Genomic DNA, 15750 nt, shown 5'->3' with positions numbered 1-15750 from the left:
ATAGACTTCAAAGGGCGGGGCGGCGAGGGAGGGGCGGAAGTGACGTTGTGTGGGGTGGGGCCCCGTGCACAATGGGCCATGGAGTTCCCGTTCGACGTGGATGCGCTGCTCCCGGAGCGGATCACGGTGCTGGACCAGCACCTGCGGCCCCCGGCCCGCCGACCCGGAACCACAACGCCAGCCCGGTGACATCTCAAACCCGCCCCAAGGCCCTTCTCTCCCGGGTCTTCTAGAAACCTGATCCAGGCACCACGCCCCCTTCTCACTGATGAGTGACCACTCCTTTTGATGTCCTGGCTCACCCCGTTGGCGACCTTTGACTCTAGACTTAATGGGGTTGATCCGCTTGGATCTATGACTTTTTACCTCTTGGCCAAATACGTGATCCCAACCAAAGGATATGGTTGGCCCGCCCTTCCTGCCTCCCCACAGTAACCTCAAGGGAGGAGGGAGTGTACCACTTTGAAAGGAGGTGTGGCAAAAGTTTGGGTTCCATAGGGGTGGGGTGGAAAAATCAGATTGGAAGACTCCAAGGTAAAGTCAGCGTCTTAAGTGCTGAACTTGGGTTGGGGTTGTGGTCCAGTTTCCCTGGGAGTGATTGTTTAGAACCCTCTCATTCAGTGATTTTTCTGTTTATCTCCTCCCTCTCTAGTGTTGATTTGCAGCAGCAAATTATGACCATTGTAGATGAACTGGGCAAGGCTTCTGCCAAGGTATTGGGTAGTCTTTAGATGGGGCAAAGGGGAGGCTTCTCTGGGGATGGAGATAAGGGAGACCTGGATCCTTCGGAAGGAACTTGCCGAAAGTCTGTCATCTCCCTGGCAGGCCCAGCATCTTCCTGCCCCCATCACCAGTGCATCCAGGATGCAGAGTAACCGCCATGTCATGTATGTGCTGAAAGACACTTCAGCTCGACCGTGAGTGCCAGATGCTCTTCCACCTTGTGTTTAATTCCTTCCTCCCACAGCCCCTCTCCCTTTTCTGACTCGACCTCTTTCACATAACTGCTACTAGCTTGTTCATTATTTTCCCCATTCTATAGGGCTGGAAAAGGAGCCATTATTGGCTTCCTCAAAGTTGGATACAAGAAACTCTTTGTACTGGTGAGTTTATTGGAAGCTGAGAGTTCACATGTTTTGATTCCTAAAGACAAAAGTGCTGGAGTTTGGGAGGTGGCAACGATGTCTTGGTTCTAAAAGATATTTATTGTTCTTTTCCTCTTAGGATGATCGTGAGGCTCACAATGAGGTGGAACCACTTTGCATCCTGGACTTTTATATACATGAGTCACTTCAACGCCATGGCCACGGGCGTGAACTCTTCCAGTATATGTTGCAGGTATCACTTATCTCTTCACCAGTCTCTCCAAAATGGAGATCAAGGCCCCTTTGCCCAGAGCCCTGCCTCCCACCGTCCCATCCCCCACGTCCCCATATCCTCCTGTTCCCTTCCCAGGCTCCTGAGTGCTGTTGGCATGTTCTCCCCTCACCTCCTCCTATCCTGAGTCTCCTGTTCCCTGCAGAAGGAGCGAGTTGAACCACACCAACTGGCCATTGACCGACCCTCACAGAAGTTGCTGAAGTTCCTAAATAAACACTACAACCTGGAGACCACAGTCCCACAGGTTAGAGGTTTCACAAGCTAGATCCCCGCTGAGCATTCACATCGAATTTACTTATTATTTGGGGGCAGAAAAGTGGCACCTTCCAAGCACTCCTTATTCCTCATTATATGGGATTCATTTTACACAACTAAGCTTTTTTTTTTTTTTTTTAACCATGTCTCATTCTGCAGCTCTCATCTATTTTGACTCTTCATCATGGCTGTTTTGTATACCTAATAATATGTTTGTGCCCTAAACATAGCCAGCTCATTTCTCCTCCTTGCTTTCACATAAGCCATTACTTATTCAATCAACATTTATTCAGGGCCCAGAATAATACACATTCCCTGTCCTCAGGGAGTTTTGGTCTATAATGGGGAAGGTGATTGGTTTATAAGTAAATGCAATGTAATGTTACTGATGCTATCCATTCATTCAACAAATATTTATTGAGCACCTGGCACTGTTCTGGGCGCTAGGAATACTTTACACAATGAAACAGATAAAAGTCCCTGCCCCTGTGGAGCTTATATTTCAGTTGAGGAGACAGACGACATAATAAACAAGTATATACTATGATTGATTATAAGCGTTCTGGACAAATGAGAGCCAGCAGAGGGCTTGGGAGTGCCATGGGTGGGGATGGCAGTGTGGGATTGCAAGCTTAAATGGGATAAGCAGGGAAGCCTCACTAAGGAAGTGTCATCTGGGTAATAAGTTAAAGGAGGTGAGAATAAGAGCCAAGAGATGTCTGGAGGGAGAGCATCCCAGGCAGAAGCAATGGCTAGTGTAGAGGCCGTGAAGTAGGCTTATGCCTGGAAGAGTGAATTGGCTGGTGTGACTCGAGTACCATGAGTGACGGGTGTGTGGGCGATGAGATCAGCTGTAACGTGGGAGGAAGGACATTTCGGGCCTTAAAGGCTATTTCAAAGGCTTTGGGTTTTACTCTTAAGTGAAAAAAGGAGAACCATTGTAGAGATTTGAGCAGAGATGATAGGATCTGACTTACTTTTAACTAGATCACTTTAACTGTTAAGAATAAGCAGAAAGAGACCGAGGGCAGAAGAAAGTAGACCAGTTAGGAAGCAACAATCCTGATGAAAAATGGTGGTGGCTCAGACCAAGGTGATTCCAGTAGAGATGGTAAGGAGTGGTCAAATTTTAAATATTGTGAAGCTAAAGGAAATAAGATTTCCTGTTAAATTCTCTAAAGAAAGAGGGATAGAGTGAAGGATGATTCCCCAAGCTGTTGGCTTGAGAAGTTGGAAGGATGGAGTTGCATTAGCTGAGACAACGACGAGGGTTGATGGAGCAGCTTTGGGAGAAGTAGAGGGACTCCATTTTGAATATGTTAATTGCAGATGTCTGTGATAAAGTCCAGGTTGAGTGGATAGTTAGGTATTTCCCTAGAGGTCAAAGATAAGGTTTGGGGTGGAGCGTTTTCAGTATACACAGGAGACTGAAAGCAGTGAGACAGGATAAGATCATCAAGGAGTGCTAGAGAAAGTCCCAGGACTTATGCTTTTGGGCATTCATTTAAGAAATCAGGGAGAAGAGGACAAAGTAGCAAGTATGACCAAGGAGTAATAGTGAAGTAGATGAAAACTTACAAGCAGGGTGACCTGGAAGGCCAGTGAGGAAATTGTTTCCAGGAGAAAGGGATGGCTTACTGAGTCACCTGCTGCTGATCAGTGAGATAAGAAGAGGTCTGAGAAGTGACCGATGGATTTAGCTGCTTGAGGCCACTGGTGAGCTATTTTGGTGCAGTGGTGGGGGGGAGGAGAAGCTAGGAACTGGAGCGAGCAAGACTAGGCCACTCTTCTAAATGCTGCTTTAAGGTGAACAGAGAAATAGAGCAATAACTAGAGAGGGAAGCATATCAAGAGATGGTTGATTTTTTTCAGTTGGAAGAATTAACCACAAAGGAATGATTCAGTAGAAGGGAAATTTGATGATGTCAGAGAACATGGGGAAAATTGCTAAAGCAATGTCATTGGGTGGGAAGGGTTGGGGATTCAGTTACCAAGTTAGCCTTGGATAGGAACATGGACAGTTCATCCATGGGAAAGTGATTTGATTGACACGCTTAGAGAGGGCATAGGACATGGTGGAGAGCACTACCTTGGGCTTGAGGTTGGGTAAGGAAAGGCTTGGCTGACATTTCATCTTGAAAGGTGAGTGTTTGTCAGGGGGACGGAAGTGGATGGGCTAAGTGCTTTTCATGTTGAAGAACCAGAATGAGCAAAGTCAGAGACATTTTAAGCTACCTGTCAGGACACTGCAGGCAGTTTGGTGTGGCTGGAGTACTGGGCCTGTGCTTGCTGTGGGGAAGATGAGGGCGGGCTGGCAGACATTACGGCAGGGTCAAGGCAGGAGATAGGCAGGGTCTACTCGGAGTGTCTTCCACATGTGTTTTTCCCATTAAGAGGCAGCAGAGAGCAGTGGAAGGAGCACAGTATTTGGCAACAAACACATTACCCAGGTACCGTGTAAGACCAGAGCAATATCAAGTATAAATAATAATGGCTAATGTTTCACGAGCTCTGTGTGGTATCTGCATGCATCATCTCAGTTGATCCTTGTACTTCTCTTTGAGGTAGGTGCTATTATTGGCTCCAGTTCACACTGCTAATTGGTAGAGCTCAAATTTGAACCCATGGCCCACTCTTAATGACCGCACTGAACTCCTGGCTGAAATGCTGCAGCTAGAATCAAGCGTCTGGGGCTTGAGGCCCAGCTCTGCCACTTGTTGCTACTCGGCTTTGAGCAAGCCATGGCCCCAAGCCTTTTTCACTCTTCTTTAAAATAGTGCCTCCAAGGATTGTTGTGAAGGCCAACTTGAATGCTGTAATATAGTTTGTGGTCACATTTGCCAGTTTGTGATAATATAATGAAATCACTCTGCAGTGATGAGTTAGTCGTTCTCGGAGTGCTGCCCTGTCCTCCGGCACGTCTTCCCTCGACAACCCCACCCATTCGAACCCTACTGAAATCTTAGTTTTTCTCAGTATTTCTGTACTCAAACCATTTGGCCTTGCTAATGAGTTTCGTTTTGAAGGTTTTCTTTGGGCAGTTTTGGATGCCTTCCTTGACATTTTGTGCACTGTGTCTTCATTAGCCTGGGTCCTGGGAGAAACTAAAAGTAGGGTCTGGGTTTTTTGTTTTTAAGATAATATTCACTATTTTAACTGTTTAAAATAACACAATTCAGTGGTTTTTAGTATATTCACAATGTTGTGCAATTACCACCATTGTCTAATTCCAGAACATTTCCATCATCCAAAAAGAAACATGGTATTCAGTTCACCAGTCACATCCCATTCCCATTCTCCCAGCCTGTTAACCAATAATCTACTCTCTGGAATTGCTTATTCTGGACATTTTATATAAATGGAATTATGCAATGTGTGGCTTTTGTGTTTAGCTTTCACTTAGCATAACATTTGAGGGGTTTCATCCATATTGTCGTATGTGTCAGTACTTCATTCCTTTTTATGCCTGAAGAACATGTATGGGTACACCACATTTTGTTTATCCGTTTATCAGCTGATTGATATTTGGTGGTTTTTACTTTTTGTCTATTATGAATAGTACTGCTATAAATTTTTGTGTATAAGATTTTGTTTGCACTTGTATTTTTAATTCTCTTGGGTATGTACCTAAGAGTGGAATTGCTGTCATGTGGTGATTCTGTGTCTGTTTTTCCAATGACTGTAACATTTTACATCTCCACCAGCAATGGTTGAGTGTTTCAGTTTCTCCCCAGCCTCACCAACATTTATTTCCCTTTTTAAAAAAATAATAATTCTCTTAATGGGTATGAAATGATATCTCTTTGTGGTTTTGATTTGCATCTCCCTAATGACTAATAATATTGAGTACTTTTCATTGGTCTGTATATCTCTCCTTAGGCCTCTGCTACACCATTTTTTATTACTGTGGCTTTGTAGTATTGAGATCAGGAAGTGTGAATCTTCCAACTTTGTTCTCCTTTTTCAAGATTGTTTTGGCTATTCAAAGTCGTTTGCAATTCCATATCAACTTTGGGTACAGCTTATCAGGGTCTGAGTGACTGAGTCTGTTCAGAACAGGCAGGCTGGCTTTTGTTGCTCCCGCTGGTTATTCCAGCACAGGGTTCTATACCCACGTGTGTGCTGAGTGACTGAATGGACAACTGTAACATTTGGCTCGTTTTGTCTTGTAGGTGAACAACTTTGTGATCTTCGAAGGCTTCTTTGCCCACCAGCATCGTAAGTGTTCTCACCTTGAGTGTGCTGGTCAGCTAGTTGGGGTGAGGGAAAGGAGAGAGCTGGATGCTTGGTCCCACTGGCCCCGCACTGAGGGACACCACCGCTTCCTTCCTCACAGGGCCCCCCGCTCCCTCTCTGAGGGCGACTCGACACTCTCGCGCTGCTGTGCTTGATCCTTCTCCCGCTGGTAAAGCTGCACTGGTGGGCCCATAGGGCAGTGATGGCGCCTTACTCTGAGGCCACACAGGGCACCGTGTCATCTGTGGGCAGGGTAGAAAAATTCTAAAGCAACCTAGTGTCCAGCAGTGCTTACCCATTTGCCTCTGCCCTCATGGGAGCTCAGTGCATTTGAACTTGTTGAGACTTAACGAAGCAAGCTCATTGGGAGCCTGTTTAACGATGGATGTTGATGGAGTCTCTTGCTGCTTTGGGTCCATACACATAGGCCAGAGTCACGTTCCTTTGTAAACCCCTCATGTCTGTCAGTCAGTGAGGGTCAGGCACATGCAGTCAGCCCTTCCATTTCCAGTCACAGAATAGTGACATGAATGGACCCAAGTTTAAATACTAGATTTAGACGAGAATGCTCAGAATTTATAACATTACCAACCAAATAATGAAATTGATCTGGAGGCAGCAGACCTCGGAGGTACTGAAATGCTGCCCATGTGTCCTCCTCCATCCTCACCACGCGCTCCCTGCCAGTCTGAGCCCCACTCCCGCCTCACTGCCTCCCAAGGTAGAGAAGCACAGCCATCTGCTGGCTGCCCAGTACACACTCACACAGAAGGGCCCCGCCTGCCTCATGGCCAGGAAAGCGGGCAGCCACCACCCCAAAGACAGTCCAGGGCCAGTTATTAGCTTCAGCCAGTGTCAGGCACTGAGGCAATTCACGTCTGTGACAGTTGGTTTCCCAGGCTGCCCCATCTGGCTCCTGCTGATGTAGGGCTGTAGGGATGAGAGCCAGTAAGGAGTGTGAGGATGCACGTCCACAGTGGCGGGACTGTGGATAAAGCTTCCATGGGTTTCCTGAGATGTCTCTCATTTGCCACCCATGATGGAGAACTTCTTGAGAGGGAAAAGGAGGGAGCAAGTAGAGAAGTGAGGGGGCGGGAGGCAGAGCTTTGGATAATAAGTTAGCCTCCCATTTACTCTGCTGACTATTTTATTTACTTTTTTACACTATTTATTTTGACACTCAATATTATTTTGTATTAATTTCAGGTGTACAGCATACTGGTTAAACACTTACGTAATTTAAGAAGTGATCCCCCTGACTAGTCTAGTGCCCATCTGACACCATACATATTTATCACCATATTATTGAGTATATCCCCTATGCTGTACTTTACCCATTTACTCTGGTAATTCCCTTGCACATGTCTATGTTTTATCCTCATCCTTTTTTTTTTTCTAATAAAACTTCAATCTTTTTCCATCTTTGCACCTGAAGGAGAGGTTCTGCCCACCCCAACCTCTCCTGACCTCTCCACAGAATTCCTGATTAACCAAGGGCTTTGTCCATCTCATCTCGAGGGACCTGGGGTCCTCGTTGGCCCCAGCTGGGACCATTGCACGGCCCCAGAATCCCAGGGGCCTGGCAACACCCGCTGCCAGTAAGAGCTCAGCTCCCTTGGCCACCCTTGTCCTGTGCCTCCCAGGCCCCCGAGTCTCCTCCTGGATCTTTCCCTCCTCCTTCTGGCTCGCCTCAGAAGTGCTCCAGCATCACTCCCGACCCTGATTCCTTTTCGGTGTGATGGTATTACCACAGAGCTACTGCTTCTGTGATGGAGTTAAGCTCTCCTCCTTCCCCAGAAGGAACTGTGGTGTCAGGGAGCAGAGGTTTGGGGCCGGGGCCAGGGGGAGGGGTGCAGAATGTGTCTCCTGATGCTTATCTTGCCTGTGTCTTCTCCACCACCAGCTCCAGCGAGGAAGCTACCACCCAAGAGAGCAGAGGGAGACATTAAACCATACTCCTCTAGTGACCGAGAATGTAAGACTGCGGTAGGGCGTCTGGGCTTGGGGGCCTTAACTCAAACAAACGATTCATTCAGTCTAAAGGTTGCAGTTTCTTTTTTCTACCCTAATTTTTGCTGTCATGACTCTTTTCACTCTCCTTTTTTCCTTTGTCTGTCTTGCTCTTTATTGTCCCTCTCCTCAGTTCTGAAGGTAGCTGTGGAGCCTCCTTGGCCCCTCAACAGGGCCCCTCGCCGAGCTACACCTCCAGTCCACCCACCCCCCCGCTCCAGCAGCCTGGGAAACTCTCCAGAACGGGGTCCCCTCCGCCCCTTTGTGCCAGAGCAGGAGCTGCTGCGTTCCCTGCGCCTCTGCCCCCCACACCCTACCGCCCGCCTCCTGCTGGCTACCGACCCCGGGGGCAGCCCAGCCCAGCGTCGCCGCACCAGGTAATAGGACTTGGAAGCTAGGGAGCCTCAAGAGTGTGTTAGAAATAGCAGAGGGACGTTTGAATCCATCAGAGACGTGAACCAATAGGACAGGTGGGTTGGGAGGGTCCTGAAACCTTTGGAGAATATATTGGAGAATACTTGAGGGAGTGCTCTGGGAATAAATGACAGTGAGGAAGCAGAACAGGACTTGATATGGAGTCTAGGGACCCTAGTTTTATAGTGAGAATTGGAAGGGTAGGAAGAATCCAGATCCATGGGTGGGGGGAACTGAGCCTCTAAGTTGGGGGAAATTGTGGTACAATACTTGCTGGGAATGTCTCTGACAATTTGGGAAGCCACTGGCCCCATGTCAGTGCCTTGTGTGGCAGGAGTCCATCAAGCAGGCGGAGTGGGCATCTCCTGTATTTCTCTCCTTAGCTTTCTCTTCACCTCTGACTTTTGTTTTTCTCTCTTCCCCCCTTTTCCCTCTCCCTGCCTCCTATCCATAACATCCTTCCACAGCTCCCTTCCCCGCTCTGATGACAGTCGATACTGAGAGATAGTTAACCCCCGCCCCTTCCTGGGAAACCCTGGGTGGGCAGAGACCCCTCCCCCTGAGAACCCCAGACCCATTCTTCCATTGCATTCCCCAGGATCTAGTGGAACCTGACAGCACATAGGATTCCCTTTTGCCCTTTTTGGACAACTAGGTCATCAGGGTCCCAGATGGCCTACTACTTTGTGGCTTTTCTTGCCATAGAAAAGCATCCCTTCTCTCCTAACTTGGTCTCTGAACAGTCCCAGACAGCGTGAATCGCTGCCAGATCCCATGGTGGGGTGGGTTATACTAAGTATCCAGAGAAGCACACACTGGCTTGCTGGCAGACTCTGGAACACCATGGAAGGTCCAAGGGCCTCCTCTGCCAGGGAAGCCTCTCAAGGAGTCTTGTCCGAGGAGTAAATCCCATATTCACTCTGCAGTGTCTACTAGTGGCCCTAAGACGGCTTTGTGCTACCTGCCACACTTACCTTTCAGCCTGCTGACGCCAGCCAATGAGCTCTGCTTCAGAGCGGTCAGTTAGGTAGGACAGGGACTTACCAGCTCCATAAAGGGATCCACTCAACATTGCCAAGCTCTTCATTACATGTTTTGTGTATATGTCAGGGAACCCGAGCTGATGTCTGCTTTGGGGGTCTAAAGACACTACCACTTCCCCCAGACCCAGATTCTGTGAGGGAGTCATTTTCTTGGCAGTAGATCCCAGCAAGCACCCTGGGATCACAGCCATGTTTCAGAAGATAAGCATGAGTCTCAAGGATCTGTTAGCTCCCAGAACTGCTCGCGTCCATTCCCCCCCAGCAGTTAGATGCTGATATATTCCTGTCTTGTGAGATTGTCTTGAGATGATGGGAAACCCTTCTCTGACCTTCCTTTCTTCTTTTCTCCATACCAAGAACCTTTTTCCCTGCTCCATACCCGGGGTATAAAACATCCTTCCCCCTCCCTACCCTCTGAATATGTGGTAGATCAGGTACCCCCACTGTGTTTCCCCAAATCCTTGGGAGCAGGATCTCCCTTTCTCCAGACTCATTCCCCCTTTCTTTTCCCTCTTAGTGTTGTCTGAATAAAGTATGAATTCCTTTGTGTTTTTTAAATGGACATTTTCAATGAAAAAAACACCCAAAAAAAACAACTTAAGGTCTCAGCCTCATTTGTGTGTCACCACTTGTTGTCCTGGGATCTAGGGATGTCTGTCCCTCTCCTCTTCCTCACTGCTGAGATCTGCAGATCTTCCAGCAAGGAGTCCTAGAGCTCTCCTTGCAGGATCTGGTGTCTGTCTGCCCATCCCCACTTCATTGCTGGATCTTCTCCTCCGGATTCTGCCTCCTCTCATGGCACTGGATCCTCTGTGTAGGCTTCTGAATTTACTTCTCCATTCCCTCCAGAAACCTCCAGCTCTCCCCAATGACTTCTACCCTTTACCCCAGGCCAGCCCTTGCCGAGATGTGAAGATTTACCAAAATCCCTGGGATCCACTATGTCCTGATAACAATCCCCCAATTGTTCCCTGGATTCCTCTTCCCACTGATTTCTTGCCCTTCCTCCACACACAAACCCTTGGACCTCTCTCAAGACAATCCCTTACCTCTGTTGAGGGCCCAACATAGTCTGTCACATATCTTCAAAGGTTCCCTTCCTTTTCCTCCTAAATTCAACTTGACTACTCCCTACAATTAAAGTAACTGTTTTCCAAACCAGACATCAGGGCACCTGGTCCAACAAATTCGTGTAGCCTATATGTGAGTCTGTTTTTATGAGATGATTCGCATCACATTAAGCTTTACTTTTAATACATTACCCCAACTAGAAATAATAAAGCAACAAATCAGGATTGTTCCAGAAAATCTTTGGGGGTATAAAATGAGCTCCCTCCCCTTTTCTGGGGCACAGCTTAGATTAAAACCCCACAGAAAGGATAACTACATTTCTCTGTGTTCCTGTGCTGTTCCTTTTATCCCTCTCCTCCGGTTCCTCCATATCCACTCATTTTTCATCCTATAGCCTCTTCCCCATCATCTCCCATTTCTTCTACAGGGGGACTTCCCCAGGGCTGGTAGCCCAAAGCTGCAGCTACAGCCGCCATGGGGGGTTGAATTCCTCATCCTCCAATACAGGTAAGTATTCATCCCTCAAATCAAGTAGGCCATATTCTCTACTTAACTCCAGCCTTCCCATGCACATGCCTGGTATTTCCCCAGGCAACCAGGAATGGAAGCAGGGGAAACAGGAAACAGAGAAGAGGTGAGGCCCCGCCCATCCCCTACCAGCCGCCCACCACCTCTGTCTGTCTCCTTTCCTAACATCACTCTCAGCTCCTTCCTCTGAAATCTTATTTTCCAAACTGGACGCCAGCTCCTCTCCCAAATTCTTCTACCTAATATCTACAAGCCTCTTTCCACACTGGTTCAATTCTGGTACTTCCTTCAGCACTGTCTGAGGAGTTTCAAGTTTGGACATAGTGCTAATGGTTCCAGTCTCATACCCTATCATGTGTCCTTCGCTATGTAAGAGCCAGACAGACCTGGAAGAGTGTGCTCTTACTTCTCACTTCAGTACCTCTATAACCCACTCTCCATCTCCCTCCTACCTACCAGGTCTGCCAGTGAGGAGCAGGTCTTGTCACAGGATGGGTATGGGGAGGAACCCATGCACACAGTTCCTCCACAGGCACAGGCCCCGCCAGCCCAGTACTGGACAGTGGCTGGGGACATGTTGAACGCCAGGTTCATTCGAAACTTGCAGGAACGTCGCAGCACCAGGCCTTGGTGACAGCAACCCCCGTCACACCTTCAAAGTCAGTATTATTTATCACTCTACAGGAGCTAGCCAAAGCCCACCCTCATAATAGATGTATTTATTCATTCATTCAACAGGTTTTCTTATCAGTGCTAAATCATTTGTATCTTATTTTTAACCAGAGCAATAAAGTATGTATTTTTCTCACGAGAGCTCCTGAGAAACTTAACTGTTGTTATTTCAATCGCCCCCCACTCTCCTTGCCCCAGTTCAGCCCCATCCTCGCCCAGCTTTTTGCGCAGGCACCCGGGGTGCGCCCGCAGAGTTCGCGGCCGCTAACTTACTGCGCAAGCGCTCTAGGCAGCCTCCGGGCTGGGGAGCGCAGGCGCAGTTAACTGCAGACCCGGCGCCTCAGCGCCTCCCTGGAACCGGCCGCAGTGCGCAAGCGCGCAACATCTCCGTTTCCCTCCCCTCAGTCCCTCACACCCCCCCTTTCCCCTTCAAGAAGCCGGCTCTGGGGCGCGTTCACCCCGTGAGGAGGCCGAAGGCCGCACTCAGGAGGCGCTCTCTCTGCTCCCGGAAGATCATGTACCAGCCCAGCAGGGGGGCGGCCCGGCGTCTCGGCCCCTGCCTCCGGGCCTACCAAGCTCGCCCCCAGGTGAGAGCAGGGGGAGGGAGGCGAGGGGGTGGGGAGAGACCCTCCTCGGAGCCGGTGCGTGGGGCGGAGCGTGCTCCCCGTTCCGCGCAGGCGCGGTGATGTCCCACCGCCCCCTCCCACCTGTGCCAGGTGGCGCGCTGAAGGGCCCGGGGTCGCGGGGACCAAGGGGGCGGCGCCGTCAGCCCTGGCGCTCACTGGTGGCCTTTCTCCCGGGTCTGGGGTGGGCAGGCGGGGTTGGAGGTCCGGCAGCGGGGCGCTCCGCACTTCGCTCGCGACTCCGCGGTTACCTGTGCCTGGAGGTGATTTGAAGGGCAGGGGGTGGAGAGGTTCGCAGCCTGGCCGTGGCGCCACCCTGGAGTTCCCTGGTCCCGACTACACAGACCTGCGGGCGCGCTGTGCAGCCCGCGCATCTTGAACCCGGATAGCGGTCCTGGCAGGAAGGCCGGCCCGGGTGGACCCGGTTCGGGCCCCTGCGCCCTGGCTGGCAAGATGGCCACGCCCCCGGCGGAGTCGGCGCCTCGGGGACACCGTCCGGGACAGAGGTACCCACGCGGCCTGCTCGCCTTCCCAGGAGTAACACCCCTGGGGGTTCCTGGGGAAGCGGAGGGACTCGGGTCAGGCCTGACTTTGGGTGACCTCCTCTTCATCGCCGTTTCAACGTCGGTAAACCAGGGGGAGTGAGGTCCAGCCTTTGACAGTCTCGGGCTTGTGTCGGTGGGACCCGAAATGATAATAGCTCACATTTATTTATATATTACTTTATAGGTCACAAAGTTTTATTACATTTATTATCTTACATAGTCCTCATAATAACTCAGTGTGGCTTTGTCATCCTCATTTATAAGAGAACATTTGTAGGGAACGGAGGCATAGGGAATGAGTGCCTAAGGATACATGATACAATCGGTACTCAAAGAAATGTCTCCTATTCCAGTTGAATGTTTTTTTTCCCTCTATACAACATCTGCCTCACACACTTAATTGTGGAGTTGTGTTACCGGCCCCATCATTTCATCCACAGTGCAATAAAATTTGTTTTTCATTCATTTGTTCATTCTTCAAACATGTACATGATTCTTGCTATAAGACTGGTGGAACTGTCCCCAGACAGTATTGGAATCTTAAACAAATGAAAAAGTATTTGCTAATGTTTTGGGGAGGTGCTTGTCATAGGAAACTGTTTCCTCCTGGAGATGGTGATGAATCCATCCCATTTTCCTCTAGTAATTCCATCTCTTCTGTCCGGAGGAGCAGATGGGATTGGAAGCGTCTTAGGAGCACAGTTTGGATGAAGGGGCATTCGGTCACCAGATCCTTACCTTTTTCCCTTTTGTTCTTCCTCCTTAGGACCAGCTTTCTCCATGGGCTCTGCCATTCCCACCCCTGTGGCCCCACTCCACGACTACTACTTCTCCAACTTCTCCTCCTCTTTGGTCTCCCCCACCCACACCCCCTCACACCCCGCTGCTTCCCAGGGCTCTCCCACTACCTCTTCCTCAGGTCCCAGCCCTCAGCTCACCATGGGTGGTTCTCCCTCCAGGAAAGGGGGAAGAGGGACCAGGACCTGAGTTGCATAGCGGCTGCCTGGATGGGCTCAGGAGCCTATTTGAGGGACCTCCCTGCCCCTACCCGGGAGCTCTGATACTTTTCCAAGCCCCTGGGACTTCCCGCCCTTCCCCTGCCACTCCATCAGGAGATCCCAGTATGGAGGAGCACCTGGCTGTCATGCATGAGAGACTGAGACAAGAGGTAAGTCAGTCCGAAAGTGGTCTTGATCCACATTGGGAAGGAACCTAGGTAATACTTGGGAATAGAGGGTTAGTCAACTAGATTCTTTCTTGGAACCACAAGGCAAGCATAGAAATATGTTACAGACATTTCCCAAGGAAAAGTCTCCTCAGTTTGGATTAAGGGAAGTTAAACGGCACGGAGATGATCTTTCACTCGGGGCAATAAGGAAGCACCAAATATAGGAAACTGAGAAATAGGATCATCTTTTCTTTCCCACCGGGCTGACACCTTCTTCTTCACCTAGCTCCCCAATCTCTTCCTTCACTCCCATGACTACACTCTCTACTCATCGGATGTGGAATTCATCAATGAGATCCTGAACATACGTACCAAGTGAGAATCCAGGCGTGGGTGGGCACTGGGGAGGAAAAGGGCCCAGTGTATATACTTGACCTTTTTCACGTACTAGAGAAGGTCTTAGGCTGCTTCTCTACAACTATTCCCCATTCCTCATATAGTGGCCAGTTTGGTTTTCTGATTCTGCCATGAGATTTCTTTCCCATCCCATCACAGGGGCCGGACATGGTATATTCTGTCACTGACCCTCTGCCGCTTCCTGGCCTGGAACTATTTTGCACAACTTCAATTGGAGATTCTACAGCTAACTCGCCACCCTGAGAACTGGACCCTGCAAGCTCGCTGGCGGCTCGTCGGGCTGCCCATCCACACGCTCTTTCTGCGTTTCTACAAGCGTGACAAGGAAGAGCTTTACCAGTAAGAAGGGAAGAAGGACCCACACTACAGTCAGTTTCCTAATCATACCCTTTTAGGATTGATGGTCTGGTCTCGCAGACAGTCCTTCACCTGCCTGACTGGACTGCAGGCTCCTTGTTCTAGTCTACTCAATGTCATAAAAATAGGGGCTGGGAGTGTATTGGGAAAGCTCTGAACTCAGCTTTTCTTCATGTATGTTACCTGGCACATTGTAAGTATTTATTTATTGAACAGGTGAAAATTCCTGTCTCATAGTTGAGCCTCACCACTTTAGGTAAAGCACCTGGGAAATGTCTGGCCAAGTAGAATCCCAAGAAATTGTTAGGCTCACCCCACACCAGCAGTTCACAAACTTTGCTGCACAGTGGAATCACCTAAGGATCTTTTAAAAATATCGATATCAGACTTTCTGATTTAATTGGGACAGGGTGCAGCCTGGGTATCAGGATTTTTCGAAGTTCCCCAGATGATCTAATATGTAGCAAAGTTAAGGAACTACTAGTTTAAGCAAATGCTTGAGTTAAACTGTGAGACCAGTCACCTTCTCCCCCGGTAAGCCTCTTCCTTCACCAGGACCTATGACGCCTATTCCACCTTCCACCTGAATTCCAGTGGCCTCATTTGTCGCCATCACCTAGACAAAGTGAGTCCTAGGGCTGGGTGGGGCGGGGCAAGGGGTAGCACATCCTGCTAACTGGCAGTGACCTTTCTCTCTGCAGCTGATGCCTTCACACTCACCCCCAACGCCTGTGAAGAAACTGCTTGTGGGAGCCCTGGTGACTCTCGGGCTGTCAGAGCCAGAGCCCAACTTACACCTGTGTCCCAAGGCCTGATCAGGAACTAGGTGGGGGCAGCACTGAAGACTGCTACGCACAAGAGGAGGAAGTGGAAGCGGCCAAGAATCTCGGGCCAGCTTCCTCCCCTCTTCTCTCTCCTTCCTTTCTATTTCATGCTGTGGAAAGCTGCTGTGTAATTAAACTTGTAAATAATAAAGTCTAAGTGAAAACCTAAGATCAAATTTCTGTGTCTCTCTGGATTCCAAAAGTTGC

General features: G+C 49.3%; 2 protein-coding genes across 9 annotated transcripts; both read left to right on the top strand.

The window, feature by feature from the left end:
- Window positions 1–33: 33 nt before the first annotated feature.
- ATAT1 (alpha tubulin acetyltransferase 1) lies at window positions 34–11750 on the top strand. 8 transcript variants are annotated; one of them, XM_019717360.2, is made up of 13 exons: window positions 35–185; window positions 653–713; window positions 826–917; window positions 1043–1103; window positions 1225–1338; window positions 1523–1624; window positions 5808–5853; window positions 5972–6040; window positions 7775–7846; window positions 8015–8258; window positions 10837–10916; window positions 11001–11043; window positions 11397–11750. In XM_019717360.2, exons 1-13 carry the CDS (start codon window positions 79–81, stop codon window positions 11569–11571), a joined length of 1266 nt encoding a protein of 421 aa, XP_019572919.1. In that variant the 5' UTR covers window positions 35–78; the 3' UTR covers window positions 11572–11750. The 8 variants fall into 8 exon arrangements, with proteins under 8 accessions (XP_019572920.1, XP_019572919.1, XP_074188721.1 ...); XM_074332620.1 differs by lacking the exon at window positions 5972–6040; XM_074332621.1 differs by lacking the exon at window positions 11001–11043.
- Window positions 11751–11989: 239 nt separating this feature from the next.
- C2H6orf136 (chromosome 2 C6orf136 homolog) lies at window positions 11990–15712 on the top strand. The gene is made up of 6 exons (XM_088795905.1): window positions 11990–12196; window positions 13544–13945; window positions 14232–14320; window positions 14501–14701; window positions 15275–15344; window positions 15421–15712. Exons 1-6 carry the CDS (start codon window positions 12125–12127, stop codon window positions 15532–15534), a joined length of 948 nt encoding a protein of 315 aa, XP_088652031.1. The 5' UTR covers window positions 11990–12124; the 3' UTR covers window positions 15535–15712.
- The last annotated feature ends 38 nt before the right edge of the window (window positions 15713–15750 follow it).

The sequence above is a fragment of the Rhinolophus sinicus genome, chromosome 2 (genome assembly GCF_057876585.1).
Source record: "Rhinolophus sinicus isolate RSI-liver-muscle chromosome 2, RSI-T2T, whole genome shotgun sequence".
In the NCBI taxonomy this organism is placed as follows: Eukaryota; Metazoa; Chordata; class Mammalia; order Chiroptera; family Rhinolophidae; genus Rhinolophus; species Rhinolophus sinicus.
Note: the sequence above shows the minus strand (reverse complement) of the source record. Positions and strands in the feature narration are given on the sequence as shown.

Excerpts from the sequence above, each read along its gene's own strand:
- ATAT1 (XM_074332617.1), top strand. The coding sequence starts at position 79 with ATGGAGTTCCCGTTCGACGTGGATGCGCTGCTCCCGGAGCGGATCACG. Across the intron at positions 1,339-1,522 it reads TCTTCCAGTATATGTTGCAG|AAGGAGCGAGTTGAACCACA; the intron begins GTATCACTTATC and ends TGTTCCCTGCAG. Across the intron at positions 1,625-5,807 it reads TGGAGACCACAGTCCCACAG|GTGAACAACTTTGTGATCTT; the intron begins GTTAGAGGTTTC and ends TTTGTCTTGTAG.
- C2H6orf136 (XM_088795905.1), top strand. The coding sequence starts at position 12,125 with ATGTACCAGCCCAGCAGGGGGGCGGCCCGGCGTCTCGGCCCCTGCCTC. Across the intron at positions 12,197-13,543 it reads CCTACCAAGCTCGCCCCCAG|GACCAGCTTTCTCCATGGGC; the intron begins GTGAGAGCAGGG and ends CTTCCTCCTTAG. Across the intron at positions 15,345-15,420 it reads GTCGCCATCACCTAGACAAA|CTGATGCCTTCACACTCACC; the intron begins GTGAGTCCTAGG and ends TTCTCTCTGCAG.